This window comes from Thunnus maccoyii, chromosome 7 (assembly GCF_910596095.1).
Source record: "Thunnus maccoyii chromosome 7, fThuMac1.1, whole genome shotgun sequence".
Lineage (NCBI taxonomy): Eukaryota > Metazoa > Chordata > Actinopteri > Scombriformes > Scombridae > Thunnus > Thunnus maccoyii.
Genome location: NC_056539.1, coordinates 661736 through 684790, shown reverse-complemented (window position 1 = coordinate 684790; position 23055 = coordinate 661736). Strand labels below are relative to the sequence as shown.

Below are 23055 nucleotides of genomic sequence, written 5' to 3'. Positions count from 1 at the left end.
TAAAATCGTTAGAATCGCTAGATCCCTAGCAAATTCAACATATTCTAGTATATTTTATAAAAAAAAACAATATATGAACCCAAAGATAAGGGGAGAATAGGGTAACATGAGCCACTTTTTACATTTGATGATTTTATTGCAAAATGAAAGTGCATTTGTTTCAAATCATAATTACTATATATACCTCAGGTTGTTGTGTACCCATGGAAATTAAAACAAGTTTTATTATTATGGTTTTAGAACAATGAAAAAAAAGTTACTCCTATGGCACAACTTACCCCAAGGTAGGGGTAAAATGAGCATGGGGATGGGGTAAATAGTGCTACCATTAAATACTGACATACAAATTACACAAAAACAAACAAATTAATCATAAAATTAAATATAAATTTGGACTTTATTAATGCCATCAATTTGACAAAGGCAAAAACTTGTCTTGTTGTTCAACATGTTACCTCAACATTTTCAGTAAAGTTTAAACTGTGATCTTTGTGTGTTAGCTACAGAAAGAATGTGCGTGTAAATGTGCTTTTGTGTATACAGACGAGTGACTGGAAAAAAAAGGAAAATCAACCTTTAAGGAAAAGCTACATTTTGCCATGAAGTACTGCTTTTATCCTGGAGTTTTTAGATTTGTTTCATGGGTGCTGCAGTTATCAAACTTGAACTATCTGGAATTAGAGCATTTTTATTTGAAAAGCAGCTGGTCAGGCAAAAAGTTTGTGTCCAAAAATGTAATAAAAATTGCATCTGATGTATCCCCTCTGAGGTGAGCATCATTTACATTTACTAAATCTTTAGTGAATTAAAAAAAAAAAGTGCGATTGTAATTAATGACAGTGAGAAAGTGAGTGGCATCTTCGAGACAGTAGTTACTGAGTTGTCCAACTCTCTGCTTGATGCTGTAATGAGGTTAATCATTCTCCTACAAGAAATAACATTACTTCACTGGGATTTAGGTATAATGTCATCAGTCGTCAAACACATGGAACCTGACATACTACATTTGTAGTGTTTGGCCCTAGAAACAGTTAACACTATGAACTCCTAAGAGACAGAGGGAAAGTGCTGCTCCACTTGGTACCAAATATTTTTCGCAGAAAGTTAAGTCTTATGAGAACACCCTGTGTCCGAGCTGACAATAGTGCAGGTGTTCTTGTGTGCACCTGCTCTATCTTCTTCTTACAATTGTCTCCTATTCTCAGACAGTATGTGGTCCAGCTGCTGACACCTGGTTTGATGTCTTTTATATCATGAATTCTCCTTCATTTGGTGAACAGCTCTCCTGTGTAAACTCAGTAAGCTTTCCCCAGGTTAAATGAATGCATAATCCAGTCCAGTGATGGGCTGTCTGACTCTTACCTTCCCCTTCAGGTCCAGCACGTAACTGCACTGGCAGACATGTTTCAGGTTTCAACTGTAATGTCCTCAGTTAACCCACACTGACACAATTTTTACATCATGCATGCATACAGTCTAACAGCAGCATCGACACAGCACTGCATTAACACTTCAAAGTGGAAGTCAAATCAGCCTGTGTTCTGCTGGAAAGTATAAAAGACCTCCGGTTGTCAGACTTAAGGCAGGGAACTTAAAAAAAAAAAAAAAAAAAAATCAATAATATCATTAATACCTGGTGTCCTAAAAATAATGGAAAAACTAAAATATGGGTTCTTTACAAATGTTTAAAACTCTTTACTATATGTATAAATAACATACAAATGTCAGCCAGATGATGATTTGGAGCTAAGAAACCAACAGATGAAATGTTAGGAATGAAAAAAAAAATACTCATGGTATTTTCAAATTATGAGATACAAAATCCAAATTATGATAGTAAGCCAAAAGTCAGACTTTTAAATTCAAAGAGATGCTAAAACAAAATGATACCATGTAAAAATAATAAAAGCCAAAACATTTTGCATGACATTTAAATGTAATAGTTTTGATTTACTCTGAGATTATGATAAAGGAAAGTTGTAATAGATAAAGATAGTAAGGTTAGTTTGACTTAGTACTGTATCTCATAATGTGGACTTAACATTAATGTTGTTATCATTTCAAACTTTACTTTTCTTTCTTTTGTGGCAGAGACAGGCATCCATACTACACAACACACTTAAGTAAAGGCACCTTTTCACAATTTCAACTCTGATAAAATGGCAGAAAAAAAAGACTTGAGGCAAGGGACCATTTCATTACAGTTATTTAAAGTCCTAAACTGACTAGTTATCAGTGGCGTCAGAACAAAATTGATCTGCTCACTGAAAACTGCTCCTTCCTTCTACATATACATGAAGCAAAAAAAATTCTGTTTATTTTGCTTATGTCTCTACACTGTTTGTGGAGACAAAAAAAATGTATCTCATATTTATGATGTTTTTGTTCTGGGGGATTTATTTTAATACTACAACTACATGAAATACTTACATAACTCAGAATAGGAAGTAATTACATGAAAAAGTATCAATAATCAGCAGTGAAAAAAGATTCAAAAGAGGAGCCACCTCACCTTCTTATTCTACATTCTGTCTCAAAGGGTCAGCTTACACAAGTGCTAAAAATGTGTAAATGTTTCCACAAAATTTTGGAGATCTCCACCAGAGAGATTACTGACACCACCCACAGTGAGCAGTTTTCACGAGGACTATTTATTCAGCAGAAAGTAGTTCCATAGTAAGATCTGTAGATTAGTAAGTAGGACATTATTCTTGGAAACAAACATTGCTGTTGAATTTAAATAAACTTTCAAAAATGAATTTATTTTTCAAAATGTCCCCCAGCAGATTAAACTGAATGCATCTATATTGTACATACCATGAGAGGTAAATGAAATCTTTTTTTTTTTTTTTATTTGGGTGAAACTGACACTTTAACCAAACAACTAGAGGGAGAGGAACATATTTAACTGTAAATCCCACTTTAAAATAATTTAACATACTTCTTCATTCAACTGTTGACATGTGTGCATAAATCAAAAGCACTGCTGCAGCTATCATAAATGCTGAGGCACAGTCTGAATCAGCACTGTTATCAACCTACACACTGAAGGAGTTCTCAAACTCTGATTTATTTAAAATCAGAAACATTGGAAGTGAAATATGAGTGAGTTAGACTGTAGTAGCAGTGTCCCGGTAAAGGCTAATATGAGAATCCTGCTGAGTTCTGCAGCGTTACTTCTGTTGGTGCCGACTGTTCCATCTGAAATGCTGACGCTTCGTTTGGAAAAACTCATCCATGCTTTTGCAATTGCAGAGAACAGAAGAGCTGCACTTTTTCCACCTAGTGTGGTGCTACTTTGTATCATCACTCTGGTTTCTGAGGAATGAAGAAGGATTTGGGATCTCTGACTAGAATCTCGGATGGAATACTGACAGTGAGACTCAGATCCTTGGTGGAGGTGGTGATGGAGCAGATGGGGAGGTTGTTTGATGCCATCAGTCGGTTGTGGGGGCCTCCTGAGGTTCCCGATTGACTGAATCATGGGAAGAAAAGAATTGTTTAATTTTGTTTAGAAATTATTTTAGTGAAAACAGTACAGTAAGCTACATATTGTACTAGAACACTGCTATCTTATTCCTTTTATTCTACATGGACATGACTGACAACATATAAAGGTGAAGATGTTAACACACAGATAGATAGATAGATAGATAGATAGACAGATAGATAGATGTTAATGTACCTTCCTCTCGTGCCTTCATGCGGGCGACAAAGTTGTAGCTCTTGTTCCTGCGATAGTTCTCGTAAGGGTCGTCTAGTGACACTCCCACACCTTTATACTGGTCCCATTTATCCCTGATGTCGCCTCCTTTGATGGGGTCCTGGATGCCCTGTTCTTTGGCTCCCAACCCTCCTGAACCACTCCAGCCTACAGCAGGTCAACACAAAAGGAATCAGTGGATACGTGCTACACTACATGCTTCATGTTCCCAAATACAGCCTGTAGATTTCAGGATTGAGAACCTCCACATTAAAAACACATAAAACATTCTTACTGGAAAATATAAACATGCGGCTTATCTTAAAAAAACAAAACAACAAAAGCATACCCATCTTCATCAGCAGCTGATGGCCCTTGTTCTCCTCCCCTAGCCTGTTATCTGCAGTCAGTTTGGAGGGAGGAGCCCCCAACACTGACGAGGAGCTGTAGAGAGCAGGGGAGGTGGTCATCTATACTATTATAAAGTATAAAAATGAAAACATCTCATGAAAGTGCGACAGTGAAGAGGACTTACGGAGGGGAGGAGCTCCTGGATTTGGCGCCACGGCGTCTCTTTCCAGGTGACCGAGAACGAGATCTGGATCTGGAGCGAGAGTGACTTCGAGATGACCTGGATCTACTCCTGGACCTAAAGAAAGGTAGGTTAAGACATGTTAGGCTGAGTGCCTCAAGTTTAAAGCATGGATAGCTTTCACAGAACTTAAAACATAACATTACATGTATCCATTGTCACAAGTTCTGCTTCTGTTTCCGCTGTTCTCAGCTTCAGAAACAAGTTCCTGGAGCTAAATATGGGCAATGCTCAGGAGGTGAAAACCAAGGTCCAGGTTCTTTCAGTGGTTGCTGACAATACTGTCAAACCTGATTGGTTGAGCAGATGTGACATCACATCACAATAAAGACAATTGTTTTCAGTGAAAATAAAAATGGTTCATCCCAAACCAGCTTGATGACTATGCTGGTTCCATGATTTGAAGCCTATTGTCTTGTTCTTTTTTTCCAAAGGCAGTATGGGGGGATGTTTTAGATCATTATCTTTCAGTAGGACAAACCCCTGACCAGATACCAGAAGGTATTACATGGCTCTGCAGGAAGCTGTGTTTGCCTGTTTGGTCCAGGTTGCCTGTCACTTTGTGCAAGTCACCAACTCCGGATCCAGCAAAAGAGTCCCAGACCATCACGCTTCCTCCTCCATGCTTTTATACAAACACAGAGTTGGAACTAAATCAACTCAAGTTGGGACACCTGTAGGAATTGTTTACATCAACTTTCAAGGCTTCATTTACTTCCATTGCTGCAGAAAAGCTGTGAGTTAACCCCTTACTTGATCCCTGAAATTTTACATAATTTTTCAGCTTTTGGTAATCTAAACATTTTTTGTTTGTTTGTTTTTTCACCTCTGGCAGTTTACTGCTTACCTTTGTACCATTTAAGGTTATTCACTGGACTTTCAATAAAAACTGGGAAAACTGAGGTGTTCTGAAACTTTTGACTGGTTGTGTATGCACAGTACAAGTCAAAAGTGGACACACTTTCTCATTCCCTTGAATATTAAAGTGTGTCCAAACTTTTGACTTGTATTGTACATATGTACATATCAGCATAGAGGTAACATACAGACATCTGTGTGTTATGTGTGTGTTTCAGACCTGGATCGTGAGTAGGAGCGGGAGCGGCTGCGGGAGCGAGAGGAACGTGACCGTGACCTGGAGGACTTGGAGGAACGAGAGCTGGAGCGAGATGAAGACCTCCCTCTGCTGCGAGAGCGACTTCTGGAGCGACTGCCTCCACGTCCACTGGAAGAAGTAAACCACAAAGGGAGAGAGGGAGGGGGTTGACAGGTACAGGAAGGAGGAGCAGAAAATTGAAATAATAAACCTGTGGGTCATGTGTCTCCATGCCTTAATACACCAATGGCGACTTCCTCCCTAAAAAAGGCCTTCTGGGTTAACCGGTAACAGACTTTTTTAACCAGATCTATGACCAGAATAAACAAAAGAGGGACATTCCAAAGCCCATTGTGAGAGACGTTTACAAAGCTGTCAACACAAGCTGTAAGCTCTGAATATGCGTCACACAGAAACAGGAAGAGATAGAATTAAAGCTGCAAGCGGCAGTGAACGGACCATTGCACCTCAAGCGCATCGGTGGAAGCAGCAGCCATGGTGTCACTACTGGAGGTCGTTAACATGGCTCTGAATGTTCAGGATTATCGGACACTGTGTGAATTCGGAAAATATTTCCTGTGTGCAGTACGTGTTGCTGGAGATGACATACTGGAAATTGTGTATACGTTTGATGAACTATGTGTCAACAGGCTTCTCTTCCTGTTGCCCATAGGCAACACTACATAACTGAAATATTAATGCAGCAATACATTTACCAGAGGGCAACTGACATGGATATACATGTTTATGAATATTGGACATTGCATGTAGGAGATAACACTTCCTGTGTCCACTATGTGGCTCTAGTGAACACCCACAAATAATACATCATATTGCTGTATATCATGTGTAGACCACACTATGTAAATGTCATTTAATTGGATGATTTTGTCACATGAGGCTGACTTTCTATTGACATCAGGTGGCCCTATGACTATGACTCAATATTGACAAATATACATGTTCAGGCCGTTAGGCCCCTGGCACTTTCGTGCTTGGGTCATAACAAGAGACAAAGATCCAGATGAAGAGGACTCTCACCTGTTGCGTTTCTCTTGTCCCTTTTTCCTCCTGGCTCTCATCTTGGCCCTGAAGAACTCATATAAGCCATTCTGTTCCCAGCCTTCACTGATGGAGGAACAAACCACAGCGATTGAGCATAGCTAATAAAAGTACTGTAACTACAAAGTGGAGAACTTGACTGGAGAAAATTAAGGGATTGAAAGGCCAATAGTGAAAAAGTAGACATTGTATGACTAGGGTGAGTTCCCATAGCCAGTTTCATTTTGCATCCAGTTCCAAATTGATAAAATCTCTTCTTTTTATTGGTAATGACCATGTCGTAGGTTTACATGACAAGCATTGCCTATGGTAGATTACATCAGCTGTACATAATTAACATTAATAGCAAACTTTACTTGTAAAAAGGTCAAAATAAAACTCAAGTGTTTTGCAGTGGTTACATCGCTTCTTCAACTCTTTCTTTCAATTACCAAAAAACAATGGCCACTTATGGACCAAGAGGAAAATTCTGATGCATTACCCAAATCACATTTTTAATTTCAGTCAGATTTGTCCTGCAGACAGAGTTGGTGTGTATGTACCTGTTACGGGGTCGATCATGGGATGGAGGGCTGTAGAAAGCTTCCACAGCAGCTAGCAACCGATCACTAGGTGGCATGGGAGGGGGCAGCCGGATGTCTTTAGGATCCAGAGGCTTATAATCACAGTCCTCAAGCTGAGCAATAGACAGTACAGGATCATGAGACATGCAGACCTGGTTTGACTTCTAGTCTGTTAGTGCATATATTTTCTATTTACTAGACAACTTTCAGTTTTGTTACAGACTTTTCTATTTTGAAAACTACAGTGCTGTGGTAGGTCTGGATCAGCCTCCATTATTATAATCTAATTCTACACAACAAGTTACTGTCATTCTTCTTTAATTCTATTTTCCAAGAGTACCTGTCTGTAAACTACTCACAGTCTTGTAACCTATCTGATCTATAAGCCAAAGAGGCAGTGCTGGATCAGTCTTTACTGTTGTTTTTTCTCCTCTGGTGGCATTTAATCATGCTGGCTTTCTTTTAACAAGGAAGTAACACTGTCAGCTGAGCAGTTTCACAACCTGATAACATTCTGATTTATTTTCATGCCCTTGTCATCAGATCTGAGGTAGGTGATTTACTTTGACTAGTGGAGCCATGAGACCAGCTGGCAGGTCAAAGTAGGGCACGTTGGGCACCAGACTGGGGTCATCTTGGACCGGATGCTGCCGATGACGGATGTGGGGTGAATGGCCGTTGAAGCCGTGGGGGGGTGGGCCAAAATCTGGGTGTTGGCTTCCACCCCATGGAGGATGATCAGCCCCCATACCTGGGGGAGGGAGCCTCTGATTGGGATGGTGGTGGGGAGGAGGAGGAGGAGGACCTGGCATGTCTAGTAAACGGTAGTGAATGCAGTTAGATGTGCGGAAACAGGCAGCTTTAGAGCAGAGTTGCTGATCAATAACATTGTTTTTCTGCGCTCACCTCCGGGATAATCTCCCTGAGCGTAGTCAAAGCGGTGTGGGGTGTATGGCGGCCTGTCGTAGTGGTGTCTTGGAGGAAAGTCGTCCTGCATGAAGCGTGGCGGGAAGCGTCCAAAATTGTGTGGTGGTGGGGGGGGCTGGTTGAAAGGAGGTGGCTGCTGGTGGGGAGGGAATGGCCCTCTGAAATGGGGAGGTCTCTGTGAAAATCCAAGTTAGACAATACAATAATTCATGTAAATGAGCAGCACAGTCACATTCAGACTCAGATACACTGTAATTAAAGATGGTAAATGTCTAGTGAACAATGCAATACAATAAAAACTGGTAAAAAAAATCATAGCAAAGCAATTTAAATCACATGCCTGCATGCGTGGAGGAAATGGGGGCTCCCTCTGGCCCCAGGGGGGCTGGTCAGGCTGGTTCCCCCATGGTGGCTGCTGGTCATATGAGTTCCAAGAGGGGGGGCCTGGGTCAGACCCACCAGGACCACTCCAGGGGCCTCCTTCTCTGGGTGGACCTCCACTCCAGTTCCCTGGGTCCCTCTGATCATTCCACATCCCTTCATGGCTGTTCCAAGGAGGACAAGGAGGGGGAGGCTGGTTTGGGTCAAAAGGAGGCTGGGGAAAGACAACAGTCAGAAAGTAGGTGAGAGTTGCTTGTTGCCTGAGGTGACACATAAACCACACAAACTCCAACATGATGCTGTGATATTGTCGCATGAAGCACAGACACACAGACTTTTAAATGGGAGCCGGCGCTCGAATAGAGGAGACATTGCCATTTTTGTGTTGTTTTAAATAAAACGTTAAAATGTTCACACTCCTTTGTAACTGTTTATTCATGTAACTAACTGTGTTGCTTTCATAAAGCCATGATTATTCAAAGCTCCATCAGATTGAAGATTTTGAATAATCAGCTTAAGCAAGGCTCAGCACCTGACAGAGCTTTGAATAATCGATATGGCTTTATGAAATCAATACAGTTAAAAGTCATGTGAAAAAAACATTTGGAAAACAGTGTGAACATTTTATTTAAAATATTTAAACATTCAAAAAAATAGCACTGTCTCCTCTATTCAGCTGAGTCTTGTGATTGGTTTGCTCGATCAATGTGAAAGCGTCTTTATGTGCCCTTCCCTGCAATGTTACTGCTTTCATTCACAACACAGCCGTACCAGCGTCTTTCTGAAATGTTATTTGGTCTTGAGGTGGGAAATTGGCGTTACAGATTTCCCTGAACGTCGACTCCTGCTCCCATTCACACATGATCCCATGCAGGAAATGTTCCTGAACATTTCGGGGACAGACTGCGTGTGTGAAAGGGGCTAATAAAATACGATTCAGGAAGTCCTGTTGAAGCTACAGATCAATTTGTTTAAAGACTCTAAAGATCAGATGCCAAAAACACCACACAGCAGTTTGTAACGCTCACAGACAGGATTTTACAACTCTGACCACTATCCCACAGCTACTACATTGCCCTACTACACTGGTCATCTTCATCACACAATATAAACCCACTGATGATTGAACATGTGGAGCTGGCTGATTTGAAACTCACAATATGCGTCCTTGTAAATTTGACCATTTATAGTTTAGAATACATTTTCTTTGGGATGTTAGGTAGAGGTGATGGATAGCAGAGATCAGCCACCACCTTCCTGTCCAAACCCTACTGAGCTGCTGCATCTCAAAGCACCTACAAACACAGACTGAAGAAAGTATGCACACGCTCACACAGACTTTTACCGGCTGGTTGGGGTTCCAGGGACCCATGTGCTGGGGGTCATACCACGCAGGCTTGTTGGAGGGGATATCTGAGGGACCACTGGGGTTGCTGGGGTCCTGAGGTCTGGATGAAGCTCCATCAAACTCCCCTGGAGGAGGACCTGGCATGGGAGGCTTCACATCCCCTGCACACAACACACATACAGACACATTACAGCAAAAAACATAAACACACATACATGTACTTGCCCAATTTAGACCAGAGGCCTGTATCACGAAGCGAGTTCAACTCAGTTTGGCTCTCTTTGGGTTACCTGGCTTCACTGAGCCGCGTAACACACTGGTGATCCCGAATAACTGGTATCATAGACCTGGCTATCAACTGGCTCTGATAACTCTGGATTTACCCTTCTAACTCTGAGCATATTCACATGAAAGAGGCAGAGTTCTTAAAGGGGACATATTCTATATCTTTAATCTGGGGCTCTACTGAAATATATTTGCATGATTTACAGTTTAAAAAAACTTGTGTAGGAATTATTATACATGTCATTTTAAATACATTTGGCATTTTCAACATGTTCAGTAGTATACAGTGAATATTTTTGCTGTTTGTCTTTTTGATGAACTATTATTAGTATATGAGATACATTTTAAAAAGTTAAAAGAGAGGAGAACAGTAGTTAATGCCTGATGAAATCTACTTGACCAAAATGTTATAATTAAAATGTATATGCTGTTAATAATTAATACTGTGAGGATTTAATTCTCTAATAAAAGAAAACAGTGGGTATATTTTGTATTTCCAGTTATCATCACAAAATCACCTCATGAGCTAAAGTGCTGGAATGTAACAGGTATCTATACTGTAAGGAATCCTGGAGGCACTGAAGGAAATTAAGTGTTATTAAAACACAGCTATTACTGTTCTTCATTGTGTATTAAGAGTGATAAACTATCCCTGTTTTTTAGAAGCTCTGTTTCAAACCCAGAGTGAACTCATGGAGAGCCTGGAACAGCAAACTCATTGTACTAATCAAAAAAAATATCTATTGCTCTTATAAACTCTTTATAAGAGTATTTGCAGTATATCCCTGTCAGGATTTTGTCGGAATGATTTTTGCAGTGATGTGTCAGTCAGTAGTCGAGCCATTTGAGCCAGTCCTCTGAAGTTAATGTGTTCTGAAGCAAATTAACCCTTCACCATAGGTTACCATGGTGATCTACCCCAGTTAAAAGTGAGCCAGCTTTGTGATACTGGAAAACCACAGGCCCTTGGTCACAGACAAACCTATTCAGCAAAGCTAAGAGGACAAGATGAAAACATCTAGAAAACTGTTGAGTGGTTATTATCTTTTGTAGTTCTATGCAAGTGTGACATGATTTTTCTTAATGAGAAAGTTTAAAATTGAATAAGAATGTGACTGGAGTGTATTAATGTACGGGTCATTAGCATTTTGGTTTTGTTGTCATTTAAACAATAACTCTGGTTTCCTGTATCAGGCTGTGCCTCTGGTTTTATTACATGTGTCTTCTCACCAGCTTGTGTAGTCATAGGAGGGGCCTTTTCAGGCTCTGTGGGGATAGCCAGCTGTGCTACAGGGGCAGGCTGCGGCTGTGGCTGTGACTGCGGCTGTGGCTGTTGCTTCAGGCTGGCAACAAACTCTTCATGCTGGGTCTTCAAAGCCTGGATCTGCTGCTGGAAGGCCAGCTGGATCGGCTGCACCACCGCAGCGTACTCCGTTATCAGAGATGCCTGAGAGGACAAGGGTGAGTGAAATCTGAGACTCTGACAGTGTTATCAGTGAATGAAAATCACTAAGGGCCTGATTTTTATCATGCAAGCGCAGCAACAAGCGCAAAGCGGTATATCTTGAGTGCATGGACTACCTCCAAGTACACCTGCTATTTTGGTTCATGTATGTGCAGCAGCGCAAAGTGCACAAGGCCTGGGTGAAATAGATTATATATCAGAGGGTGTGGTGATCAGCCAGTCCCATCTCTGGTCTCACAGGTCTGAGCTAAGTGCAGTGAAGAACAACATTAGCTCAACAAATGGAAAGATGCTTCTTCAGGAAATCATATTGCTGTCTGGAGGTGCAGATGCACAATGTGAACACAAAGCAGCACACATATGCTGCATGAAGTGGATGGTGTGGATTTTTTAATGATTTTTTCAGTTAATCATAGCACCATGATAAAAATTAATTAAAAATGTTGTGAAGCAGTTTGTATGATCGTATCAATCCAATGCTATTTCAGCTTTACTTCTACTGAATTTCAAAAATTATCACATCATACTGTCATTGATGTGACAACAGCATTTGCACAGAGGTGCATTTAAGCAATAAAATATGACACTACTTTGGCTAAAAATAAAATCAGGAGGGAGGCATTGGCACACAGGATTGATAAGCCTACTATAATCAGATGTCTCCCACTTATATATACCAACCAGTCTTATGTGGGAAGAGATGTGTGTAGCTATTTTGTAGCAGCAAATTTCGAGGTCAGAAAAATACCAAACTGCCATAGCACTGTTTGTGTTGGTCACTGTGCCTTCAAAATTGGGCCCTAACTGTTCATCTACCCACCTGGTACTGGCCAAGGCCCAGTGCTGGATTCTGGAGCTGCTGAATTGTCTCCTCATCAAAATACCCATTCTTCTCCCAAAGCTGCAACAACTGTGAAGGAAGGGGAGGATGGGAATCATCAAAGAAAAATGACTTTAGACTCAGGGTACAGATCCTTTCTAGCTTTCCAATTCAATAAATGAAGAGCAGAACAAGCAGAAACTGAGGAGGAACTTTTATTCACCAAAGCTGTATATTTAGTACGCATTTGTATGAATGAGTATTAGACTGCTGCACTGTCTGTTGATATAAGCATGTGGTTGACACTATAAGATACACTCCAGTCAGTGCAGCTGACATGATGACATTCACTATACCATAACATCACTAATGTTTTTTGAGGGGAAGCCTTTACACTGGTGACTCAAATTCCATTCAAGTTCATGTGAATGTGTTTAATTCTAATTATTCTGTGTTGAGTTTCAATGAATTATGATTTTTATTTTATTGCCAAGAAATACTCTTATAATCTTTCACTTCTGGGGGCTAGAAAAAAAGAGTTCAAGATGTTGAAAATGGACATGGATTAAAATCCAAACCCACACTGTTCTGATCCTAGTACAGTATGTACGTGCTTTTAATCTGCAGGTGTTTACCCTGGTGATCTTCTGCTGCTTCTCCTCCTCGACAGCCAGGAAGCTGGTGCAGTAGATGGGAACCACAACTTTCTGCAGGGCTGCCAACAAATCCTTCTGCTGTTTCCGCTGGCTAGGATGATACATTATAATACACATCGCATTACAAGAAGAAAACACGGAATGCTGCCCACATTATAAATCCTTTTCAAATGCCCAAATAAGTTACTTTATACAAGATTTCATAATTGGACCAGGGTTGCATCTAAAGGTTATTTTTATTATTGGTCAATGTCCACATATATGTAAAAGTTTAAGTTAATTAATTAGCAATGGATGCCAAACAGCCAAAAGCTATGCTATTTGTTCAATGTTTGATACCACTGTACAAACACAGTACATGGTTTTAATTCTTGTGTAGGTATGTGTTCTTGAATCAGAGTTCATGTTATTGCAGGTGTAATAAGGAAATATAACACTACCTAACAGGCTGATTATATTACTCCTCTAATCAACTCAGTGTAGGAATAAAGTGATCCAGATGTGTTTATGTATGTATTTAGGCTTGTGTACCAGTGATGGAGAACATCATTGGTTAAATAGATGAGATGTAGGCGGAGCTCAAAATGCGCTCCATCAGCAGTGATGCGGTTGCGAAGATGTGATGTCATCAGTTCACAGTGCTGCGGAGTCTTGGCATTGTTGAACATCCAGTTCTTACCAGCCTGAAAGACAGAAAAACACATGAATGAGATGTAAAGCTGTTCTTCAACTATTTTGGACGCACATAAGCAACCCTGAAAGAATCTCCATTATGTTGGGCTTACAGAGATGGCATCTTTGGTGCAGGTGTCTATAATGGGCTGCAGCAGGTTGTCAAACTCGGTGATGTCCAACTGAGTTTCCAGCAGCAATTTTTGGGTCTGCTGCTCCATAGCCAGAGCTATGGCTGCAGTCACTTGTTCCTAAATTGAGAAAGGCAGAGAGAAATGCATCAGGGTCATTCCATACCAACTCACCTTGGACCTCCTAGTTCATGTCATGGATTTTCTTGAAAAAATGAATGTAAAAACCTCTGTTAAATTCATGGGACCATGCAAAATCCTATAGCTCTACTCAAATACTTTTTTAGTTGAATGAATTTTTCAAGTTTGGCCCTCTGAGCTATATTTCATCATTTTTGCAATTCTTTGTACGTGTATTCTAAGCCTCACCGATTGCTTATTTTTCACTGGATTGGGTTGAAGTTTTTACACAATTTTTTTTTCAAAAAAAATCCATGACATGAACTGGGAAATGTTCCGAATTCTGGGTGAGTTGGCATGGAATGACCCATCAGAAAACCCTATCAACCACTCTTCCTCAGCCTGCCCGTTCTCTTGTTGTTCCCTGAATTGTAACAGGAGTTAACAGAAAGTAACAGGGATAGATACAACAGACTTTAACAGTGAGGATGTATTCACAGGTATTTAATTCACCCGCATAACTTCTGATCCATGTTACAGGATTACTCTTCTGTACATGTTGTAATTTAATCAAATTAATTAGACTTAAATACAGCACATGCAGTTGGGTTTATTCATTTGGTAAAAAATATCTCTCAGAAAGAATTAGTCTTGCCACCACACAAAGCCCTTCCCTGACTTACTTCTCCTTTCTGGCTGGCTACTCAGACATTCATTGGACTCCCCAGCAGAAAAAAGAAAAAACTAACAAAAAGGATAAATAAATCATCCTTGAGGGGAGGATATCCTCTGTGCCAGATTTATTTATTGGTTTCTTTCTTGCTTGGTACCTGTCTGAGTGTATGCATATGCTGCTCCTGCTGCTGCAGATTCCATTGGCTCTGTTGGATAAGCTCATCGATAGAAGGCGTAGCAGGTGGAGCAATTGGAGGCGGAGCAATCATCTGCATTTGTGGAGGGGGCATATCAACCACATCTTTGGCACCTGGGTTGTACATGTCTGCAAAGACAGCAGCAGAGAACATGACAATCAGGACGTTTGGTAAAGTTTTGATTTCAGGGCTGGAGCTGGGAGGGTTTATGCTGTACAACTGCTGACATCATGCAGATGCCCAAAGAGAAAGATGTATTGCATAAATAATATACATGGTAGATATTGTGTTGTTTGTTAATAAAAAAACATTTTTAATCAAAGTGACCTCTAAAGCTCAAATAACATGAAAAAGCTTACGCACAGCAAGCAGATGAAACGTTCCAGGGACACAGCAGAAGAGCGAACAAAAGTTAAAGACATGCAACCACTACTGTCAATCCTAACCCCTGACTACTGCAGAAACAGCTGCTGCTGAAAAGAAACATGTTGGCATTAAACAACAGAAGCACCAAGGTTTCCAAACATAACCCGGAAATATTAGATTACTCAACTACAGCCGGGCTGCACAATTAGATGAAAAAGGTGGCAATATTTTGCTACAGATCAAGCAGTGAGTCACAAAATACTTTAGTATAATTAAACACATATTCTAACCAGGGATGTTGATCATATCAGCCATGTAACACCTGGTCAATTTCTGATCCTTTTTTTTTTTTTTTTTTTTAAATGGTATTCACTATGCTCAGGGTATGCCTGCTGGAAAAAATGCCCCACTGCCCTCTGTTAAACACTGGCTCCACAAATTTGAATGCTGATTTTTAGCCAAATTCACACTGTGCTGCAACGTTGTGTTGAAACATACAAAACTGGAAAGGGATGGCAGACACTTGGTATAAAAAGATTTAGGCCTCTAGTGTGACAGCAGAGTAGGATAGCAGAAGAAGACCGAAAGGTGGAGTTGATTAAAAACAATGAGCTATGCGGGTTGTCTCTCTATATAGTATATATAATATTTAAAAATCACATTTCACTGTCAGCAGTATTGCATTTTATCCACACTTATTTTAGTCTTAATTTACTATACAGTAGTCATAAAGCGACGTTCTGTTCATTCTGCTGTAACTACATGTTTCTCTTACATCAGGCAGGGTATCTGTATAATATTATAGGGACTGAGTCTGTGCATTCTATCCGGAGGCTTTCCAGATAACAGAGAGAGAAGCTGAATATTCATAACACATCCACATCAGGATCGACACACCGGCCCAGCAGTGTGTGCCAGTGCAAAGAGAAGAACACACCAAGCCATTATCAGCCACTGCTGCCACTTTATCGTTATGAAACTAGGCCTGAGACTGGTAGTGAAACCCAATTTTTCCAAGAACTGAGATAATTATGCAGATACTTGTGTCATGAACCCAACATTTGCACTTTTGTTGAAATCATGCAGCCTTTACACTACAGCTGCCCTCTGAATCGTCAGCAGAATTATTCCAGAGACAGATCAAACTTCAAGGCTTACTTAAAGACAAATCACCAGGCTCCTCCTTCTGTTTGACTGGTCAAACTGATTCAAGGAGGAGGATTAGGCCCATTTTTATAAGCACCATTAAGATATTCCAGAGATATCTCCAATCAGGCTTAATACAACAAAACAGCACAAACTCAAAAAGAAAATATACTAACATAAAAAAGCAACGGATTACAAACAAAAGAGCGTTCATGCACAAGTGTGATAATGTCCAGCAAAAAGGTGCAAAAACAAAATATGACTTTCCAACTGAAATTTTGAATTCATCTGACAAATCTGGTTCCCAATAAATACCTTCAGATTTATACTCCTCCCCATCGTGGGTAGAGGGATCTAAGTGGAGAGAAGCAAACTTTAATGCATTTCAGTGATATTACATGACTGACAGAAGAATTCCATGCAACCCTGCACAACACTGTGTTATTTCCAGGCTGTTGGCCATCTGACCAACCATCAGTGACCAAAGCCTAGCTGTAGGTACTGTAAGGTGCTTGGACTGCATCTCCATCAGCAAGTGACATTAATAAAAAAAACTATAAATACACTACAGTTAAATAACTTCACTGATTTTATCCTCTTCCTCTCCCTCAAATCAATTGCTTCAGTGAATTAAAATTGCATGTACACTATTTTACCCTTTTATTTGGTGTTTAGTGTTCCCTTTTATTTTCCACATTTCGTATTTCCTTGTCCTAATTTTTGTAATAATTTATATATGTCCCTTTTAGCCTGGGGAGCTAAGTTCTGTTGCTTATATTATGATAAGAAGGGTGCAACTAATTATGTCCCTGACAAGGACTGGTGTGATTGACAGTTTTTCATTTAGCCTTGCTGGTATCTTGCTTAAATGGAGTGAAGGCAGTAGGTCAGTAGGTCATAAGAGGCGGCAGGTCTTCAGCTGAATCTCTATCAGCTGATAATCAAACAGCAGCGGGTGGCAGAGGTCCTGTGATTAACTTCAATTTCATCTTTAAGCATTGGCAGATACAGTACAGTAGAGTTGCAACGATTAGTCACTTAATTGATTAGTCGATCAACAGAAAATTATCGGCAATTATTTTGATAATCAAATTAACTGTCAATTTAAAAGTCAGTTTTTAAGCAAAAATGCCATTTTGCTGCATTTTCAAACTGAGTATATATTTGAGTTTTAGACATTTGGTCAGAGAAAATAAGATATCTGATAACCTCAGGCTGTAAGAAATTGTGATGTTTTCTGAAATTTCTAGATCAAGTGATTAATCAAGAAAATAATCGTTAGTTGCAGCCCTAGTAGAGACCTAAGATTTGACTGACTAGCATCAACTGTTGTTGACATCATGTGTCTACACACTGCTTGTCTGGTTGTTAGGGAATGCAGGACCCTGATGAACCTCTGGTGACACAACCAGCAGGTTGTGTTATTTACTGGATGAACACATGGTTGGGCTCATAAACACAGCGGTGCATTACTATGCAGATGTTGCACAGACTTCTTGAGTTTTTAATTCAACTGATATTTTCTGCTTTTGCACTTTTAACAAACACTACTTAGTTGTGCAGATGTAAGCTTCTCACATACAGTGAGAAGAGAATATGCATTCAGCTCTGACCTACCTGTACCTACCATGACGGATACATACATATACACACACTACATCTCATTTGGTGCACAGGATAGAGGATACAAATAAAGTAGATATCAAATATTAAAAGAAAATTCCAGTTTACTACAACATTGGTCTTATTTTTGAACCTTTGGCCATCATTTCTATCACTTATGATAACATTTCTATCACTTATGATATCATTGTACTCAAACAGGTAACTGTTAGATTTCTCAACAAAGTCCAACATTATTACTACTGGTAGGAATGATAGCCAAAAAACTACCACAGTAAGACCCAGTTTGTATGAAACCAGAATTTACTTTTAAAGATGTGAACTAGGCCAGACATTTTCAGTCACAGCTAACAACTTGGTTTCTGCTACAAAGCCACAAGGGATGAGTCTGAATTCATGTCACCGAGTCATGGTGCTCAATAGGTTTAGGAGATCATTTACTAGATCACAGATTTAGGAACATGGTTCTTGTTTAAGGGCTGGGTACTGTGGTATGCAATACCTGAATTTGGTTACAGATTCCTACTTATACATGCTTCTTACAATAACCTACTTTAATGAGCAATGTTTCATACAAGTTTTTATAACTGTCTTAATTAATACAGCTGTACATGAACTTCAGGTGGGTGGTATGAATAAAATCCTCTATCAGGATGTATGCACTTTTACACTGTATATGATTAAATCCTATCCACACAGGTATGAATACCTGACATATCAAAGTATTAAGTCAAATGTAGAAATTATATTGCAATCCAATATTTCCATTAAGCAGTCCTGCTCATTGATTTTCAATATTTGCTATGTTCCATTTGGTCGTGCCAGCCTGCCAGTTATTATGTATCAACAAGGCAGAGAGGTGTCCACCACTAAATACAATTAACTATAAAATTGACCACATTCTTATTTGAATCATGGAATATCTGATAAAATTTAAGAAAAAGAAAAACCCGTTGTCATTGGATGCCAACCGTGGGTACTTGACTGTTTAGTGCTACAGACACAATTTACAATTTAATCTGTCCTAAAACCATATTGAGGGTCCATACCCAGATCCACTCAAAATAAAGATTTGCTCTTTCAAATAAAGAGTGAATTCCGAGTTGGATTCAGTTCAGCACAGATCAGCTCCATGTGGATTCGCGGCGAAAATGCGGCCTAGAAGATGAAGGCAGCTTGTGGTTGCACTGCTGCTCCATTGAGAACACAACTGTGAGGAGGTACATTGTTTGCTTGGTAGGGATGCTAGTAAAGTAGGCTTTGGATGCCTATAAACAAAAAGAAAGAAAAACACTCTAAAACAGAATACACATTATTAATATGATCCTGGAGAGTTCAAGTAACAGTTTATTACTGCTTATTAACCTGGTCTTTTATTCTACGATAAAAGCTTTCTTTGATTATTTTCATTGATTTCTTATAGGCTTCTATAGTTCTCGGAAGAACCTATTAATCTTTAATACCAGATGAACTGAACATTCCAATATCATACAAATATCTATGTGAAAATTCTGGTTTTAGAGTGGACTGTCCCTTTAACTACATACGCTGCTGTTGCTCCATAACAAGCTTGCACTTGTAGTAGCTGAAGTACTCTCCTCCAAAGAGGAAGGAGAACTTAGGGTTGTCCTTCTGTTTCTCCATTGTCATCTTTTCAAACTCTGGCCCGTTCCGAGCGACAAACTGGGCCAGCTTGTCAATCACATTCCTCAGCTCTTGATCTGCACAAGGACAGAAAAGAAGAGGAGAAAAATACAATCAGAGCTCAGAAATAAAAGTGATCACCCACTGCATGATTAAGGATGGGTCACAATTTTTCAAGTCTTTCTTAAAACAACAGTCAGGTGCCCAAATGAACATTGAAATAGTTTTTTCTTGCATAATCTTATCTCCTGTCCATACCGACCATTAGAAGATCCCTTCATAATGCACTTACAATGTAAGTGATGGGGGACAAATCCACAGTCCTCCTTCCATGTAAAAATGTATTTAAAATGTATCTGAAGCTAATATGAAGCATCGGCGTCCAAATGAGTCAAATCAAGTAGATATCTTTCAACATTACAGTCTTTTTAGTGCCAAAGTCCCTCTTTTTGTTACTTTACTTCCACCGCAGCTCAACAGGGAAACACTGCCCGAGGAAATACAAAGAGGGAATTTGATGCTAAAAAGACTGTAAATGTTGCAGATATCCACTTGATATGACTAACTCAGACTGCTGAAGCCTCATATAAGCTTAAGATCAACTTTTAAATGTGTCTTTGCACAAAATGAAAAATGAGAAAAAGTTGAAAAATTGTAAACCTATCCTTTAAAAAGTTAGAACTCTGATTCATATCCTGATAGCGTGAAGTGACACACCTTCTTGCTACTTTGGTACAACAAGATAAATACAAACACATAGTTTTAAATGAAGATCAAAAATAGAATGAAGCAACAATATATAGAAAACTTTTTTTAGTTCACGTCGTACAAATTGAACAACGACAGTCCACGCAGCGGATGGGACTGTCCTGAACGATCGTAATCTATAGTCTGCTTTCACACACAGCAGTCTGTCTGTAGGGTACGCGGTGATCATGTTACATACAGTAATATGACCCATTTTTACATTACTTAACTATATCGATAACGGCACCAAATTTATAAACAAAAAAAGAAAAGGAAACTGCCAACTTAGCTGTGGACATTAGCTAAGTAAAAAAAGAACCAACGAACTAGCTAGCCATTACCCAGCTATTCACACATCATTATTCATACTGCTTAGTTGCAAAGGTGTAAGCTGCACAAATACCTGCTAGATAGCTACAAACGTGTCTAACGTTAGTCAGCGGCTCTGTTAGCTGTGGTATACATGGATGTATGGTTTTATACAAAAGGAGCTCCGGGTAGCATGAGTGCTAGCGAACGCTCAATGGAAACCATACAACGGTGCAGCGTCACACTCACCTTCGGGGGGGTTGGGGATATCCATGTTTGGCTTCAGTTACAGCGAACCCGCTGAAGCTTAATATAAAGTCCAGAAATCAGTCAACTCGCTCTGTATTTCACTAAATGGTTGATACAAATTGACAAAACCCACTTGCATGGACACTGTTACACCGGAAGTATTATGATACAGAAACAGCGCCACGAAAGTAACTGTCTGATTTGTCTACAGCGCCGCGTGCGGGGAGCAGGGGGATGATCGCGTCACTGTTTTACTCTCTCGTTTCTTTGCTTTTCGCTGAGAAATGTAGTAGTCATATGTATGCATGGAGCCGGCTTTTTTCACAACAGCTAAGATTAATGCGGATAGTTTTCACTGTCTGTCCCATGTCCTAGGCTATGCAGTCTATGGCCTGGACTTCAGACAGGAATATTTTAATAATTTAATAATAATAGAGGTATGTGTATGCAAGTGCTACACTGTGCTTCATTTGGCTGACGCCTAACTTCTCGTTCTTCTAAACTTGAGAATCCAGTGGAGCTCTACATACATACATACATTACACAAAGATTTCTGCAGTCTGAAAAAAGGTGTAGGCTGAAACTACAGTTTATTGTGGCTTCCCTTTTTACAACATATCCTATTTAACACCAAGAGATAACCTCAAATAACAACAACTTAGACAACTGGATGTCAATTCTACAGTTATCAGGTGATATCACTCATTTTTGCCAAACAGAACTCATCATGCTGCTACGTTACTTTATAGGCATGATGATACAAACATCTATCATTCACAAGTAAGGGAATTTGTTGACTGGTGCAAAACAAATCGCCTAATTGTAGGTGTATGTGTATATGTGAGTGATTGTGTATGTATGTATGGGTGTATGTATATGTACATGACCTAATTGTCTCTGAACCTCAAAGATGTGGAACTTGTCAAGCATCTCCTTTAGAACTTTCCTGAGATGAAAATCATTCTAGCATCAGGACCAGGTGCCAACCAAAGAAGTTGGTGATCACAGTCCGGTGGTCATACGTAACCAGCCAATTACAAAAGTTCAGTCCTGTAAGTATTTTTGGTGTCCATATTGATAGGACTTCAACCTGGAATATTCAGTTTGACTGGATATTCTGACCTCTCCAGCGATTTTTTTGTTTGTTTGTTTTTTGGGGTTTTTTTTGTTTGTTTGTTTTGTTTTGGGTTTTTTTGCATAGATTGCGTCTGTATGGAGTCGAACAAAAAATATGTTTTTATTTTATCAGGCAGTTTTGGAGAGTGTAATCACTTATAGTATGACTTCATGGTTTGGGAACCTTCCTGTATCATCAAAATCAAAACTGTCGCATTTGGTTCAGACTGCGATGAAATCATCAGTCAGAAAGATCACAGTGCTTAAAGTTTTCAGGCATCATGCCTGATGTCAGGCATAGCCCACAGCAGTTTTAAATTCATATAATACTTAATTCAATACATTGTACACATTTGCTCCTGGATAAAGTTTTCAGGCTCACAAATATTTCCTTGCTTTAATCTCTGAGATCATCATAATCTTCAATCTCTCTTTGACTAGTGTGTACTTATGCAACCGATGGTTTCTAGCATTGTGTGCGTTGTGGTCTGATGAAGAGGCTCAAACCAGGATATCTGGGGAGGTGACCGTTTATTCCTCCGGTCAATTGTGGCATCTAACTTGGGCTCCTCTCCCATGGAATACAACAAAAAGAGGTAGAGGGCAGAGGTAAAGGTGGGAGACACATGGATGTATCCATGGGGAGACATCATTTATAGGGGGGGGCACGGAAGAGAACGTCGGGGTACAGGAGCTGAGAGTCAGATGTTCCACCCTGGAGGAGTAGCACGTCAGGTTATAACTATTTACAGATTTTTTGTAATTAGAATACTACATATTACTGCTGTTTAATTGACTCTGATACACTTAAACAGGTAAAGGAAATCCTCTGTGACCCACCTCATATTCTGTACTCTGAGTATGAGCTGTTACCGTCAGGCAGACCAGACGGAGCTCAGTAGTGTAAATCGGTTTAAAAACTCCTTTGTGCCTGTATCAGTTGGAATTTTAAAACAGTCGCCTAAGCAGAGGTTACAGAAGCTGTACTGCAATACAAAACCACAAACTGATTGATGCCTCTCAGTGTGTATTTGTATGTGTGTGTATTTTTATGTACTCTCTACTGTTTTCTGTTTGTTGCTGTTGGGTGCCCATATACATGACGGATCAGTTTTCCAATTTCTGAATGGTGAGCTGTAGAAATACTTTTATTCTGAAAACT

The 23055-nt window shown here is 39.7% G+C and overlaps 1 protein-coding gene across 4 annotated transcripts; it reads right to left on the bottom strand.

Moving 5' to 3' along the window:
* Positions 1–2193: 2193 nt before the first annotated feature.
* Positions 2194–20965, bottom strand: LOC121900126 (calcium homeostasis endoplasmic reticulum protein). 4 transcript variants are annotated; one of them, XM_042416129.1, is made up of 20 exons: positions 20778–20965; positions 19376–19549; positions 16521–16559; positions 14652–14821; positions 13684–13821; positions 13430–13581; positions 12878–12989; positions 12243–12332; positions 11188–11404; positions 9658–9833; positions 8284–8538; positions 7923–8118; positions 7580–7830; positions 6996–7129; positions 6433–6519; positions 5374–5520; positions 4239–4352; positions 4053–4147; positions 3686–3871; positions 2194–3475 (listed from the first exon to the last, which is right to left on the bottom strand). In XM_042416129.1, exons 1-20 carry the CDS (start codon positions 20800–20802, stop codon positions 3438–3440), a joined length of 2796 nt encoding a protein of 931 aa, XP_042272063.1. In that variant the 5' UTR covers positions 20803–20965; the 3' UTR covers positions 2194–3437. The 4 variants fall into 4 exon arrangements, with proteins under 4 accessions (XP_042272063.1, XP_042272064.1, XP_042272065.1 ...); XM_042416130.1 differs by having other exon boundaries at positions 9670–9833; XM_042416131.1 differs by lacking the exon at positions 16521–16559.
* Positions 20966–23055: the final 2090 nt, after the last annotated feature.

Excerpts from the sequence above, each read along its gene's own strand:
- LOC121900126 (XM_042416129.1), bottom strand. The coding sequence starts at position 20,802 with ATGGATATCCCCAACCCCCCCGAAG. Across the intron at positions 8,119-8,283 it reads CATTTCCTCCACGCATGCAG|AGACCTCCCCATTTCAGAGG; the intron begins GCATGTGATTTA and ends GGATTTTCACAG. Across the intron at positions 4,353-5,373 it reads CGCTCCTACTCACGATCCAG|GTCCAGGAGTAGATCCAGGT; the intron begins GTCTGAAACACA and ends ACCTTTCTTTAG.